Consider the following 15,511-nt stretch of genomic DNA (forward strand, 5'->3'; position numbering starts at 1 on the left):
GAAACAGTCCCCCAGATTACTTTCGGGAAGTATAGTGTTATGACTGCGTGCTAGAAATCACGTTCCTAGTTTCAGTACCACAATACTCAAGCCATTCCCCTCCCTTCTCCTCCTCTCAGCCGGCAGAGGGTAATTTCAGCGGCGTAGGTGCATCATTCAGGCTGAACAGCAGGGATGTTCAGGGTAGACAGAGGTAGAGGACCTGAAGCACGGAATTTCTGCAAGTTTCAAAGGATCACGCAGTTAAACTAACACTACAATTTATAAAGAAGCAGAAGGCCCAGAGGGATTCATGGAATTGCCCAAGATCACCTATCTAGCAAGATAGTCTTTTGACAAAAGACACGCCTGAGTTAAAATCTAGTTCTCTGAATTGCTAGGGCAATGAACTGAAATTTCCACTTTATAGCAGAATAGAACTCCAGTAAACTCCTACAACATAATTTAGTTCTTATTCTCCTCTTCAACCAAAAGTACCACCACTTCCTTTACAAGAAACCCATGTGGTCACAAACTGATACCTTTGACAATGCAAATTAATGAAACAGTTTCATAGAAATGGACTTGTTATAATGAAGCCTCTTTGGTAAATATTAAGTTAATTTACCTGTATTCCTGATTACAATTTCTCCTGTCATTTTCAGAACTCCTTTAGAGTGTGCCATCAGTATATTTTTAAACTACAGAATATTAAAGATACTTATATTGAAATCTTCTTTTCTCTGAGAGAAGAGGAACAATTTCCAAAACAGTATATAGGTATTTTTTTTTCTGTGTTTTTGGTTCTGAGGAAAATAATCACATCATATGCACATTTTGTAATATTTGGCATTGTAACTGGCTAACAGATAATATTACACATAATTAATTGAAAACATTCTCAACTGTTTATATACCATATCTCTTTCTACAGTAATAAGATATATAATGACCCTTCACTTCAGAAATTTCATATATCCTGCCCTGGAAACAATGAATTACAAATATTTATTCTATTATTTTTAAAAGCCATTAACCAGCTGAAATAACGTAAGGTCCTAAACCAATTATTTAATAACCTGACGGTGTACATTATTGTAACTTGCATGTGTTTCTAATTTGACTGTGGTTATAAATTTTACTCTGCCTGATTCCAGTCTGGTAACCAACTTGAGGAAAATAATTAACAATAAGAACTTTTTAAAAAACAAAACAACGGACTTTCCCTCCTCTTCAGTGATTTTAATATCTTAAGAGAAGACATGACTATAAGGTAACGGAAGTCTTTGAAAACAAAGATTCCAAAATGCATCCAAAAATAAAGTCCTATAATTGTTGATTACATTTCTAAAAATACCTAAAAGCCATCCAGAGTGAATCAAGTGGATGAATAAGCTGGAGAAAAGCTAATTTTGGTTTGAATAGGGGAAAATAGGGGTTACCTATGTTTCTTAAAAGCACAAATTTTCTTCAGTGACTCTGAATGCCGTTCAAAATGAAGATCATAAAACTGTACCGAACTCTGGTAGCATCAATGGCCTGAGTATAGAGTCTGCTACACAGAGTAACTACACTTCAAAGTTAGCAACGCTCATTTGTAGTGTACAGCTTTCTGACACGAGCCTGAAAAATTTAGATTCATTACTTCTAATCATAAATCATATGGTTCTGATTGTAATTATTTTAGGATTAAATAGTAATAAAGAGTACTAAAATGAGAATAGAGCATCAAGCTAAATAACACCATAAAGAAAGAAGAGATAAACCCAGAATGTGGGACGGTCTACAAGACAACTGGCATAGATCCTTAAAAAGCCAATGTCATGGAGGAAAAGAAACACAAGCGGATTAATCCAGATTAAGAGGATAAGAGGATATAAAATATGTGATATATGTTCCCGAATTTAAAAAAATATATATCTATAAAATACAGGTTGGGGAACATTTGATAACAATGATATTACAGAATTATCATTAATTTTCCTATATATGATAAAGGTTTAGGTTATGTAGGAGAATGTACTCATTTGTACAAGATACATGATGAAATACCTAGGAGTATAGTTTACAATGTCTGTGACTTGTCTATTCACACAGTAAAGTATGTGTGTGTATACATGTATAGACACACTGAGACACATAAAAATGTACATAAACAACCTAAAGAAAGAAAGCAAAATGTGACAAAATTTGATGATTAGTGAATCCAGACAAAGAGTATTTGGGTATTCAATGTATTAGTCTGTCAATCTTTCTGTATGTCTGAAAATCCTCAACATAAAAAGTTGTTGGGAAAAGCATCACTTGTAGTATCATATACTTATTTCAAGGGGCAAACTTAGTAATATCCTACTCCCTGTGTTTAATCTTAACCCCTAAAACAGAGGTCTCCAAATCAAGTATACACATCCTAGGGCATTGATTACAAGAACCAGAGATACGGGACGAAAACATTAGAATTTCTATTATTTGGTACATTTCATTATGTACAATATATATTACTACAGTAGAATTTGTACAATTTGTAAACACATATACATACATATCTTGGGGCTATATACTCAAAAATTTTTGCTACTACTGAGGGTATCAAATCAAAAACTGTAGATACTACAATAGACATAACTTTTTTTAAAGTCTCTGACCACCAAAAAATCACTAAAACTAGTCCCTTTTGCTTTTTATACACGGCTTACTGACTCTCAATAATTTAATATGCAATCCTTATCAGAAATTCTATGAGCCTAAAAGAAGCAGCAGATAGACAATGATGGGAGTGGGAAGTAGTACCATGAGCTAGAGACTCAGAAAATCAGCAAAATACAGTATGACCAGAAGTCATCACCAAAAAAATGTCAAGTTTTCTCCAGCAAGGAAATCTAAGATGTTAAATACTGAGATTTAAAATGCTCTGGAATATCATCAGGAAAAAATACTGTTGAAGCAAGGAAAACTTCAGGGAAAAAAACTACTCTTATAATTTCAAAGGGAGATTATACTTAAAAAAAATACATAAAAGTCAGACAGCTTTGCTTAACAACCAGGGGGCATGTCAACATAAATAGTATAGAAAATAATCTAGACACTTGACAAAAACACTTCATTGAACCATGATTCTAAAATAAAAGACAGCTGAACATAAGCCCTTTGAGAAAGCATTTAGGTAAGTTTCTTCTATATATTTTATTCTAAGGGGCACGAGCAGTTAATCAACAAAAAATAAAAATAAAAATAAATCAGAAAATGATACAAGAGTGAAAAATTTAAACTAAACTTTTGCTATGAAATTTTATAAAAGTGATATAATAGGAAGATACTTCTTAGAACTGGTAAGTAAACCAAGAAAATAGATGAGAAAAAGAAAACTGATTTTAATGTATTGAATAGATGAAAATTTGACCAATTAAATCAATGGAGTTCATTTAAAAAATAATTTATATAGTTATTATAGTTGCATAGTTTATCATATAGGACATTAATATGTTCTATATAAACTTGAAGCTTTAGACTAAAAATGTTTTTAAGCTGAACTATACATATGTCATATATGAAAACTATATCTATCAGACAAGAATGCTAGTGGTCTATTAAGCATTTTAAATACAAAAATTAAGATGTATAGGGGGCCAGCCCGGTGGCACAGCAGTTAAGTTCACACGTTCTGCTTTGGCAGCCCGGGGTTCACTGGTTCAGATCCCGGGTGCAGACATGGCACTGCTTGGCAAGCCATGCTGTGACAGGCGTCCCACATATAAAGTAGAGGAGGATGGGCATGGATGTTGACTCAGGGCCAGTCTTCCTCAGCAAAAAGAGAAGGATTGGCAGCAGATGTTAGCTAACCTTCCTAAAAAAAAAAAAAAGATGTATAGACACAAAGTTCCAGAAGTTTTTAATATAAAGAAGGGAATCTCTAGCCACCTAAAAGGTCCCTCACTGAGTAGGAGACATAGCTAATAGTGAAGAGGAGCCACAGAGTTACAAAAGACTGTAAAATCACAGTAATTCATACTACGTATTACTCCAAGTAGGTCTAGGGCATTGATATATGATCAGATCCAATTGGCTGTGGGGTCTCTCGGCTATTTATGCTAGATAGTAACTGGAATGAATTTTTCCATTTAGATGTCACTGGTTTATGGATATACAGTCAAACTTTCCAAAGGAAATAAACTGAGAAGCAAAATTTGCTTCACAGAAATTCATATTATAGTTAGTTCATTTTATAAATAATTCTACTCTTTAAAAAAGGGATAGCTATATTTTAAAGAAAGATTTTTTGAAAGTGCAATACATACACTGGTTTCAGAACAAAATCATTTGTGCTCCTAACTGATCCTTTCCTAATTCTGTCCTTGCCATGTCATCTGAAACATGGAAAACCCAATGGTTACTTTTCATCGGAATTTTTCCATCTGGTATTTTTATACCTAGTAAATGAAAAGCACAAAATAACATAGTATCAGTTTTAAGTGTTCATCATTTAAACCTTTATAAGCCTAGTAATGTAATAAGTAAAGAAAACTATATATGCATAGTAAGAAAGGTAGCTTTTTTTTCATTTCACCATTCTTTGACTTTTACAGGGCAAAAAGCATACTAGAGAATATGTAATTGACTTCACAGCATGAAGGAATCAAAATAAAATGGCAAAATGATCATTTGCCATTGGTAAACAGGAATTTATCAAAAGAGAAAGAAAAATATAATATGACTTGGGGAAAAGTATATCAGTTACAATAGAACACTCAAATTGTAATGGAAAAGATTACAATCTGTTTGACAATGTTTATCAAAAAATAACACATTACAAATTTTTTTAATGTAAAGTTTGAATCCAAATTTTAAAATTACTCTTTGAGGGTCACATACTCTAAACTCAGGAAAACCTAAGACTAAGGCCAAACACTTAGTTGAAGACAGTGCTTTCAATTTGACCCCAAGAAATTAGTCACCATTAAGATTACTTGCCAAAGATGGAATCATTTGTCAAAAAGGAAAGAAAGAAGCTACGTGACTACAATAGTTTTAGAAAATACAAATTAAATTTTCATTTATGATGTGAAACCTGTAAATAAATCAATTCTTTTAATATGATGCTCAATTCAATTTTCCAATTATTTAAATAATAGTGTTAAATAACAGTATAGCACAACTAGGGAAGTTGTTAATATATTAAAAGATTAAAATGTCAGTGGAAAACATACTTCATAAGGACGAAAAGCAAAGCACTCAGTCAAAAGTACTCCTGAAGAGGAAGCCAAAATAATTCCATGAGAACTTTAAAAGAGAGCGAGAGCAGCCCAAAAGTCCAGTGTGAAAGATAAGAAGAAAAATACAAACTGTCAAGCCAGGAACATAGATACTTTGAAACATCTACTTATATCCGTTTTAATGAAGAATTAAGGATACAAAGTGTTAAGGACATATTTAAAAGACTAGTAGTGGGGTAAGACAGATGAATCAAATTTTGTTTATATTGTAAATAATTACAAGACTTTGAAAATGTAGTGTAATTCATGTTTTCTTTCCAGTTTAAAAATTTCTATCCATTGCCTCTATCTTTGGTGTCACTGCCACCAAGAAACACAGTATACAGCTTAGAAATCTAATTACTATCTTCAACTAGGAAAAAGTAAATCAACATTATCTCTTTAAAAATAAGATATAAAGAACGTGATCTTACTTAATTTTGTCTCATGGTCCCAAAATATTCTGAAATATCATGCCAAAATGTAAAGTTTAAAGGGGAACACCATCATTTGCTGTAATTGCACCAAAAATTTAGCTACTGTACGCTGGTGTGATGACAGCTAGTAGGATGCAGAGGCTACAGAAGGACATATACATATGTTCAGCTCACAATTAGTCAAAGGAAGGTTCAGTTTAATGTGGAACTGAAACATGGACAACACAATGCCTTCACGTAAATATGCTAAAGCTTTGTTCTCTTGCAGTTTAAAAGGATAGTGTAATTATCTTAAATTTACACAAAACATTATGAAATATGGTAGTTGTTCATGATTAAAATAAAATAGCAATGTAAATTAATTTAACAGTGTTAAATATATTCACATGATCACCATTGTGATTCAAAATGGCCACTCATGAAGTTACACACCAATATATGTACATAACATTTGTCACAACAGTTTTTGTAGTTTGACTTTTTGCAGACCAGGTAATTTTACGAGACAAATAATCTTGTATCAATTCTTTCATATTATGAAAGGAATTAAATGTTGTAAGTAGTTTCATTCCTCCGGGGAAGGGGGAGGGGAGAACCTCTAAAAAGTCAGTGCAAATTGAAGAGAGTTCTACCTTCTTGAACATTGGAACTTGCTGACCAAGATAAATTCCTATACGCTGAGGATAAACAAATCTTAAGATACTAAAGAATCTCGTAACATCGTCAGCGGCATTTAGCAGATCTTTGCCACAAGGAGGAATCCCAAGTCCTATAGCAGAGCCTTCTGAGAATATGCTTGCTGTAGCTGAGGTGGCTGCTGACTGCCTCCAGGCTGAGGCAGCGCTGATGATGTTAAGTTATAGTTTGGCACCTGGGACATATTAGTTCCTGCGTTCTGGTAGATAGGGACATCAGCAGCAGCAGCAGACGGAGGAGGACTATATACTGAAGCCTGGCTGGGATATGTAGTTCCTTGAACAGAACTGACCAGTGCACTGTGGAGGGGAAAAAACACTCAATTAGATAAATATTGCCTTATGTAGCCATTTAGAGATAAACAGGAAAGTCATTCAATAAACATTCATTCATTCATGCAACCCATTCCATAAATACTTATTAAATATCTACAATGTGCCAAACATTGTTATTTTAGGCACTAGGATACCATAAAGAAGGAAGGAAAAAAAGTCCCTACTGTCTTGGAGATTACATTCTAACAGGAAAAAAAAGATGATTAACAAGTTTATAAGATGTCAAGAGGTAATAACTGGTCTGAAGAAACATACAGCGTAGTAGGAGAACCAAGAGCTCCTGGGACAAGGGATTCCAGTCCACACAGGAAGGTGGGGGAAGGTGTCTCAGATAAGGCAACATTTAAGCAGAGACATTTAAGTGAGGGAGGGAGCCAAATCAATCATCTACGAAAAAGGTATTTCAGGCAAAGAGAACAGCCAAGTACAGAAGCCTTTGAGAAAAGAAATGCCAGGCATGTTCAAGGAGCAGCAAGGAGGCCACGACGGCTGAAGCAGAGTGAGCAAAGGAAAGAGTGACATAAAATAAAGTGGCAGAATTAATGGGGAGAGGGTCCTTCCACATATAGTGCCTTGTACACCAGAACAAGGATTCTGGCTCCACGTGAGTGAGATGGAAAGCCACTGGTTGGCTTTGGACAGAAGAGTGATGTGATTTCACTCAGGTTTTAGCAGGCTCACTCCGGGCCAAGGACAGAGACAAGGATACCCACCTGGGGGCTGCTACAATCGTCCAGGTGAAAGCTAAGAGGCGGCTGGAGCCACAGTGAACATGGGGGAGAGGGGAGGAAAGCATCACATTTTGAAGGCAGTGCTTTCAAAATTTGCTAATAGGCAGGGTGGTCAAGAATGCCTGAGGTTTTAGAACAGAGTAACTGGTGGAAATCACTGGTAGAGTGGCCATTCACTGAAAAGGAAAAGACTACAGATAAGGACTGGAGTAGATCTGGAGAGGGAGAATCAAAGTACAATTTTGGACATGTCAAGTGAGATACACAGGAGATTCACAAGGAAAGAGAATGAATAGGCATCAGTTATTCAAGTCTTGAGTCCGGCGGAGAGGTCAGGACTAAAAACACAGACTTAGGAGTCATCAGCATACACGTGGTGTAAAGAATCATGGGCCTGAACGAAATCCCCTGGTAGTGACTGAAAACAGAGAAAAAATTAGTTCATATTTCGAGCCCCAGTTCGAGAAGTCTGGAAGATAAAGAGGGACTAGGCAAAGAAGACTGCAGAGTAGCAGTAAGGCATAAGGAAAACTAAGAGAGAACGGTCACAGCCAAGTGAAGAAAGTATTTCACAAAGGAAGTGGGCACCGGATCTGGCAATATGCAAATCACTGGTGCCTGACAGGAACAGTTCTGGTAGACGAGGGGAGATGAAAGCCTGATAACCTTGTTTCTCTTATTTCCCTGAAAACACAGACGCGATTAAGAGCGACCTTCCATCTACCCCCACCACCACACTTATCAGCCATCTGTACCTACACCCTTCACACAGTCCGCCTTCCCTCCTGCTGTAACTGATCGACTTAACTGCTCCCATCCAAGGCACCCTCCACTTGTGCACAGCTCCTATTCCACCAAAACAAAAAAAATCCTTCAGAGTTACCTTTATTCACATCCCTGCCTCCTCTTTTCCCATTCCCACCCTGATATTAAGTTTCTATTATGTGTAAGAGACAAGATGAGCTATATAAAGAGAAATATCAGGAGCTTTAACATCGAAATTTTCTCCCACATTTCTATTAAAAATGTGTTAAAATAAGCTAGTCAATGGGCAATTGCCCAATATTTTCAAACTACCGCCTATTTCTAAATTTTTCTTCAATTGCTAGATTGTTTATAAATCAATTGTTGGTAAATTCAATGCTCTTGTACTCTGCACAAATTAAACACTCATTATTATAATATACAGATAGTCATTTACTGCTGCATTCCACTCACTGATGCAACCACTTAAGTAACGCTTAAAGGCATCATCACCCATTACCATTCCATATGTCGTGTTGTGCGACACAAAATATTACAAGAAGTCAGATTTCATGCTATTATTTCCATCAGTAAGGACCACCATAATGCTATAATATAATGTTGAGCCAAATGCCTGGCTTTGTATCTTAGCTAAGTGGGGTCTTAGTCCTCCCTCCCTGCTTCAGTTTCCTCATTTATAAAATGGGGATAATCGTATACCTACTTCATACGTTATTAGAGTAAATGAGTTAAAACATGTACAGCATATGGCACAGTGCCTGGTGCTTACTAAACATCCCATAAATGTTAGCTATTACTGTAATCATTCCCACTTTGTACTATATCCCTTTTCTCAACTTACAGGTCCACCATCTACCCAGTTGCCCAAGAGCAAAGCCCAGCAATTCACTCAATACTTCTCTCTCATACCTCTGCTCTGCACTATCTCCCCACCTCGTCAGCCTTAGCAATAATTTGCTAATCTCCTAAATAACTCTTTTCCCATCTCTATCATTATATCTTGCAGTTAGACAGTAATCATCTCTTGCCTAATATACATCATCTCCTGCTTTCTAACCTATCTGCTATGAATCCATCTATCCTATTGCCATTTACAGTTCTTTATGGGCTTTCCCAGGTAAGACCCAAGCTCCTTAACACAATATCCAGGACTATTCATTATCCTTGTCAATAACCCCAAGTGTCTCTCACCTCTCCCACCACAGAGTTTAACCCTTTACTAACACTGTACTGCTGGTAATGCCCAACATGTACTATGCGTTTTTCACAACTCCCCATTTTACTCATTCCATGGGTACCATGCCATGTCATACTACGTCTTTGCTCACGACAGAAAATCTTTCCTTTTCTTCCTCTAGGCTAAGAATAATAGCTTGAGCATATTTTCTTGGAAACCTTCCCTGAACCCTGAGGCTTCTAAGACACCCTGCATATACCTTTATTAGTAACTTATGCTGTAATTACATATTTTTTGTATGTTTGCCTCTACTAGCCAGTAAGTACCTTACAGCTAAGAAACTCGAAATCAATGGTCAACCAATATATGACTGGGGAGCCAAGACTAGTCAAGAGGGAAAAGACAGCCTTTCCATAAATGGTGCTGGGAGAAGTGGAAAAGCACCTGCAGAAGAATGAAACTGGATCCCTGTCTTACACCACTCACAACAATGAACTTGAAATGGATTAAACTTAAGACCAGAAACTGTAAAACTCCTAGAAGAAAACACAGGGGAAAAGTTCCTTGACGTTGGCCTTGGCAGCAATTTTCTGGATATGACAGCAAAAGCAAAAGCACAAGCAACGAAAGCAAAAAGTAAACAAGCGGGACCACATGAAACTAAAAAGCTTCTGCACAGCAAAAGAAACTATCAACAAAATGAACAGGCAACCTATGGAATGGGAGAAAGTATTTGCAATCATATATTTGATAAGGGGTTAATATCTAAAATATATAAAGAATTCACACAACTCAATAGCAAAAAACCTAACAACCTTATTAAAAAACAGCAAGAACTGAATACACAGTTTTCCAAAGAAGACAAACAGATGGCCAAGAGGTACATGAAAAGGTGTTCAACATCACTATCAGGGAAATGCCGATCAAAAGCACAATGAGATATCACCTCACACTTGTTAGAATGGCCATTATCAAAAAGACAAGTGGGCCGGCCCGGTGGTGCAGCGTTCTGCTTCTCGGCGGCCCGGGGTTCGCCCGTTTGGATCCCGGGTGCAGACATGGCATCGCTTGGCACGCCATGCTGTGGGAGACGTCCCACATATAAAGTAGAGGAAGATGGGGACGGATGTTAGCTCAGGGCCAGGCTTCCTCAGCAAAAAAAAGGACTGGCAGTAGTTAGCTCGGGGCTATCTTCCTCAAAAAAAAAAAAAAAAGACAAGAGATAAGTGCTGGTGAGGATGTGGAGAAAAGGGGACACTTGTGTGCTACTGGTGGGCATAGAAATTGGTACAGTCAGTCACTATGGAAAACATTTTGGAGGTTCCTTAACAAAATAAAAATAGAACTACCATGTGATCCAGCAATGTGACTTCTGCGTATATATCCAAAGGAACTGAAATCAGGATCTCGTAGAGATATCTGCACTCCCACGTTCACTGCAGTATTACTCACAATAGCCAAGATATGGAAACAATTTAAGAGTCCATCAATGAATTAATAAAGAAGATGTAGTATACACACATGATGGAATATTATTTAGCCATGAGAAAGAAGGAAACCTTGACATTTGCCACAACTTGGATGAGACTTCAGGGCTTTATGATCTCACTTATATGAGGAATCTAAAAAAGTCAAACTCAGACAGACAGAGAGTAGAGTGGCGGTTATCAGGGGTCAGGGAGCAGAGGAAACGGGGAGCTACTGGACAAAGGGTACAAACTTCCAGTTATGAGACGAACAAGTCTGGGATCTAATGCACAGCATGGTGATTACAGTTAATAACACCGTATCATATACTTGAATGTTGCTAAGAGGGGAAATCAATGTTTTCACCACAAAAAAGAAATAGTAACTATGTGATCACTGAAAGTCATAGCTAATGCTATGATAGTAATCATTTTACAATACTAAATGTATCAAATCAGGGCCGGCCCGGTGGCGCAGCGGTTAAGTTTGCACGTTCCACTTCGGCGGCCCAGGGTTCACTGGTTCGGATCCCGGGTGCAAACACAGCACTGGTTGCCAAGCCGTGCTATGGCAGGCGTCCCACATATAAAGTAGAGGAAGATGGGCACGGATGTTAGCTCAGGGCCAGTCTTCCTCAGCAAAAAGCGGAGGATTGGCAGCAGATGTTAGCTCAGGGCTAATCTTCCTCAAAAAGAGGGAAAAAAAATAAATGTATCAAATCAATAGGTTGTACACCTTAAACTTATACAATTTTATGTCACTTATATCTCAATAAAGCTGGAAGTAAAAAAAAGCTCTACATCACCCTTTATTGTCAAGTGTCTAGCATAGTGTCTGGAGCAGACTAAATGTTCAATAAAGAGCTGTTTAACAGAAATAAAGTGAAATAATGGACAAATATGTACATAGCTTTGGTCAGCTTAGTATATCACTGCCACCATCACTACAGGCAGGTTTAGAAACTGCTTCAGTACCACCTTCTTCAGTTATCAGTGAGATCATCCTAGGGTGACAGAAGTCTGGAAAAGTGATACCCCAGAACCAAAACTATATGTAAAAGTGTACGAAATTGCCTCCTCGATATTAACTGACAGGGTACCAAAAAAGTGCCTATTAAAAACAGAAAGAAAAGAACATTTCATCATTGACCTTGATTTACAATTAGAAAGCTTGCGTCAAACGTGCAGGACACCTCTATCAGGTATACTTCTAAGTCCAGTTCCTGCTCCTTCCACATCTGTCATCCACTTGCTTTGCCAGCCATTTCCTCATTTAAATACACAAGCACACACACACTTGTTCTTACATATTTATAAATATATGCTACACATTTATTTACCTTTTTAAAAATTGCCTCAAAGCCTTTGCAAGGAATTAAAAAACCTCTCTCACTGGCCTAACATAGCACTTCAAATTCTTATCAACATTTAAACATTTATTTATCAAATATTTACTGAGTTTCTACCAGGTGTAAAACTCTGTGCTACACAGTGTAGATATAAAAGTGAAAGAGACTCAGCTCCGCAAGATATGAGAGTTTAGTGAGGATACAGACAAGTCCAAAGGCGATTATAAGACAGAACATGGTGTGCTGGGGTCCTGTGCCAGAAACAGAGGAGGAAGAGTGTTGGAGAGGTGGGAAGGCAAGACAGGTGTTTTAGAAGAGACAAAGCTAAGAACTAAAGTATAAATAGGAATTAGCCAGCAAAGAGAGCTAAATATTTCAAGGAAATGCTCTACAAAATCACTGTTGAAATCTACATGTGTTTTTGAGAGGTGACATTAATAGCTACAGCATATCAGAGTCGAGTCAGGCCCCAGGCCCAGCACCGGAGATTTCACACCCTGACTGCAGAAGCAGACAGAGCCACCCCCAGCAAACAGCAACACGGTGCTACCGCTCTACAGCACATCATGGCTGAAGCACCTACCAACAGGTTATCTCACATACAAGGATAATTTCTCAAGGCCTTCAACCAAGAACGGTTCCAAGTAACCTCCAGGAACAAAGGAGCCAGAGCAGCAAGTGACAGTAAGAGAGGACTGGCTTCCTACATAACTCATGCACACCAGCTGACTTCTCAACAACCCCCGCATCTACTCACTTTGTATCTAGTTTCAAAGCAGCACGTTACTCTTCTAAGAACAGCTGCTCCCTGCCGATGTGCTTATTTTCCACGTAAGGGTATATACTTTCACCAAATTTCAACTAAACAAAAAAAAAAGTCCTGGGACAGAAAGAGCTACACCTAAAATTTGTCCTAAGCTCTATAACCCAGTAGGGAGTGTCCTGTGTTCTGATGCCTATAATGGGCCTCCCCATTACCCTCCTTCTAAGGTCACTTCAGAATACTAGATGTGACCACAAGACAAGGTTTGAAAATCCCCAAGCATGCCCAGAGTGTGACTCTTTTGAGGATGAATAAGACAATAGTACAGTACAGGAGTACTTGTGGGCAACTGGAACACTGATGGAAAGGTTTCTAGGAATTGTACCCATGCCACAAAGAAACTTCTGTTGTGAGTCAGAATATCACGACTTTTAGAATTACACACCAGTGAACTCTTACAGCCTATCTCTCATTCACTTCAAAGGAAAGACTTCAGCTTAGATTCCCACTGAAGCAGAAAAGGTATTAACAAAATTTTAAATTATATAGTATATAAATATAATCATTTAAAGACATGACAGGGGGCATTATAAGCAAATGACCAAAACAATGGGCCCATCATTTCACAGTCAGCTACTTGCCCCACGAGCCACAGGGGCATATGGCTTCCTGCACCACCTCTGTTCAAATGGTTTATCTTGCTGTCATATATACTAAATCCCAACACTGGGCAAGAAGAAGAGAATATCTGTCTAAGAGACAGCCCAGAACTAAACATTTTAAAACAATAACAAAAAAATTTGATTTTATATGAAATTTGTAGAAAATAAATTATAGTTATCAAACTTGTTTCATTAAAATCCTTAGCAAATATCATCATAGACAAATAAAAACAAAAACAAATTACGATAGGAATATAAAACATACACAGCTAACACCAGAATTCAGCAGTTCAATGAGTCAGTAAGACAGAGGCCTGGCTAGCTGGCTAGGATGGCAACACTGCAGGGGTTCCTGCAGACCCCACACATCACACTAAGCAGGGCTGACCATCTGGGATCAGCGATAACATCTTCCCCCGGTTTTTCTTCTCCAGTTCTTATAGTTAGATACGATGGGGGCACTTCGGAGTTTTAACAGCACTAACTATGAACAAGAGTCAGGAATCAAATTACTTCGGGTACGAAGCCTGAGTCTGCTGACTGGGAAGGGCTGGGTTTGCAGACGGTGGAACTGCGCCTTGGGTGAGAGAAGAAAGCTGCTCCGGGGGCAGACTGTAGCTCGGGAGATGGCTCATCTGTGCATTCCCTGCAACCAGGTAAGCACCACTCTGAGGCGGCCCCGGATACACCTAGACCAGGTCATGATAAAGCATATTAGGTCCTCCACGATTTTAATAGGCATTTCAAACACTCTTTGTAGAGGCATTCAGTTACAAAAAGAACAACAACTACATCTCTACCCTTTTTTTAAAGTTACTTCTGTTAACAGCCTTTTAAAAAGCACTTTTCAGTGAAGTGGGCTCCTGATGATTTTTGTTCCTACATAAACATCAGCTAAACTCATGTTCATCTCCAAACAGCAGTAAAGAAACTTACCTTGAAACTTCATACTAATAGAATCTCTCTTCCCATGTTGATATTTTAAAGACTTCCCTAAAAGGAACCCCAAAGGATGTTTAAGAAGTGTCTTTAATTCATTGTTTTACATCAATAGATGGCAATTGCTTATAGATAGAATTTGTATTTCCTAAACTACAGTTTATTGAAACTTTCTAAAGCAGGGGTCAGCAAACTTTTTTGTAAAAAGTCCAGACAGTAAATATTTTAGGCTTTGTGGGCCATATGTCTCTGCCACAACTACTGAACTCCGCCCATACAGAAAACATCCAGAAAGAATGCATAAACAGATGAGAACGGTTGTGTTCCAGTAAAATTTTATTTAAAAAAAATTATGTAGGAAGTCGGATTTGGCCCTTGACTACTCCTGCATCTAAAAACTATACTTGTTTTAATCTAAAGAGATGGAAGTCTTAAATGCCTCAAATCTTAAACATACACAGTGTTGTAATCTTCTGTAGTATTCATTAGATCTTTCCATTTCACGTGTGAAAAGAGAACTCCACTGTCTATGTAGTAAGACTCTTACCAACAGTTAAGATAGCAACACAATCGTCAGGAGACAAGACAATCATCTTAGCCATTCTGGTAAGCCATAGAGACTCACCATACATCAGAAAACAAAAGGTCTTTATTATTAACACAGCTTTCCAGTCCTTACACGTGCAATTTTTTTTGTACTATGTAAACTGAACATGAAGGGTTTCTTTGTCTGTTTTTTTGGCTCAAACTAGTATCAACACCCATGAGGAGGTGCCACCTAGCCCCAAGGTTCTCAGGCTTGACTTTTCATCTCCAAGGTTTTGGCCCCTCATTTCAGGGGAAATGGACCACGCTAAAAAAACATTAATCTGCACAAAGTCTGCACCACTTTCCATGGATAAAATGGAGTGCCCGGCTAATTACTCCCCATACCCTGAACCTACTGAGTGTGTGGGAAAGAGG

The 15,511-nt window shown here is 37.7% G+C and overlaps 1 protein-coding gene across 4 annotated transcripts in view; it reads right to left on the reverse strand.

Annotated features, from left to right (window-relative positions):
• Positions 1–5,339: 5,339 nt before the first annotated feature.
• Positions 5,340–15,511, reverse strand: part of STAM (signal transducing adaptor molecule) — a 74,609-nt gene continuing 64,437 nt past the window's right edge. For all 4 annotated transcript variants that reach the window (XM_070601347.1, XM_070601349.1, XM_070601348.1 and 1 more), the window contains 2 exons: positions 14,123–14,298; positions 5,340–6,660 (listed from right to left, as the gene is read on the reverse strand). In XM_070601347.1, the coding sequence (XP_070457448.1) occupies positions 6,435–6,660; positions 14,123–14,298 (402 nt within the window). In that variant the 3' untranslated portion in view covers positions 5,340–6,434. The remainder of the gene's footprint in view (positions 6,661–14,122; positions 14,299–15,511) is intronic.

Source organism: Equus przewalskii, chromosome 30 (assembly GCF_037783145.1).
Source record: "Equus przewalskii isolate Varuska chromosome 30, EquPr2, whole genome shotgun sequence".
Taxonomy (NCBI): Eukaryota; Metazoa; Chordata; class Mammalia; order Perissodactyla; family Equidae; genus Equus; species Equus przewalskii.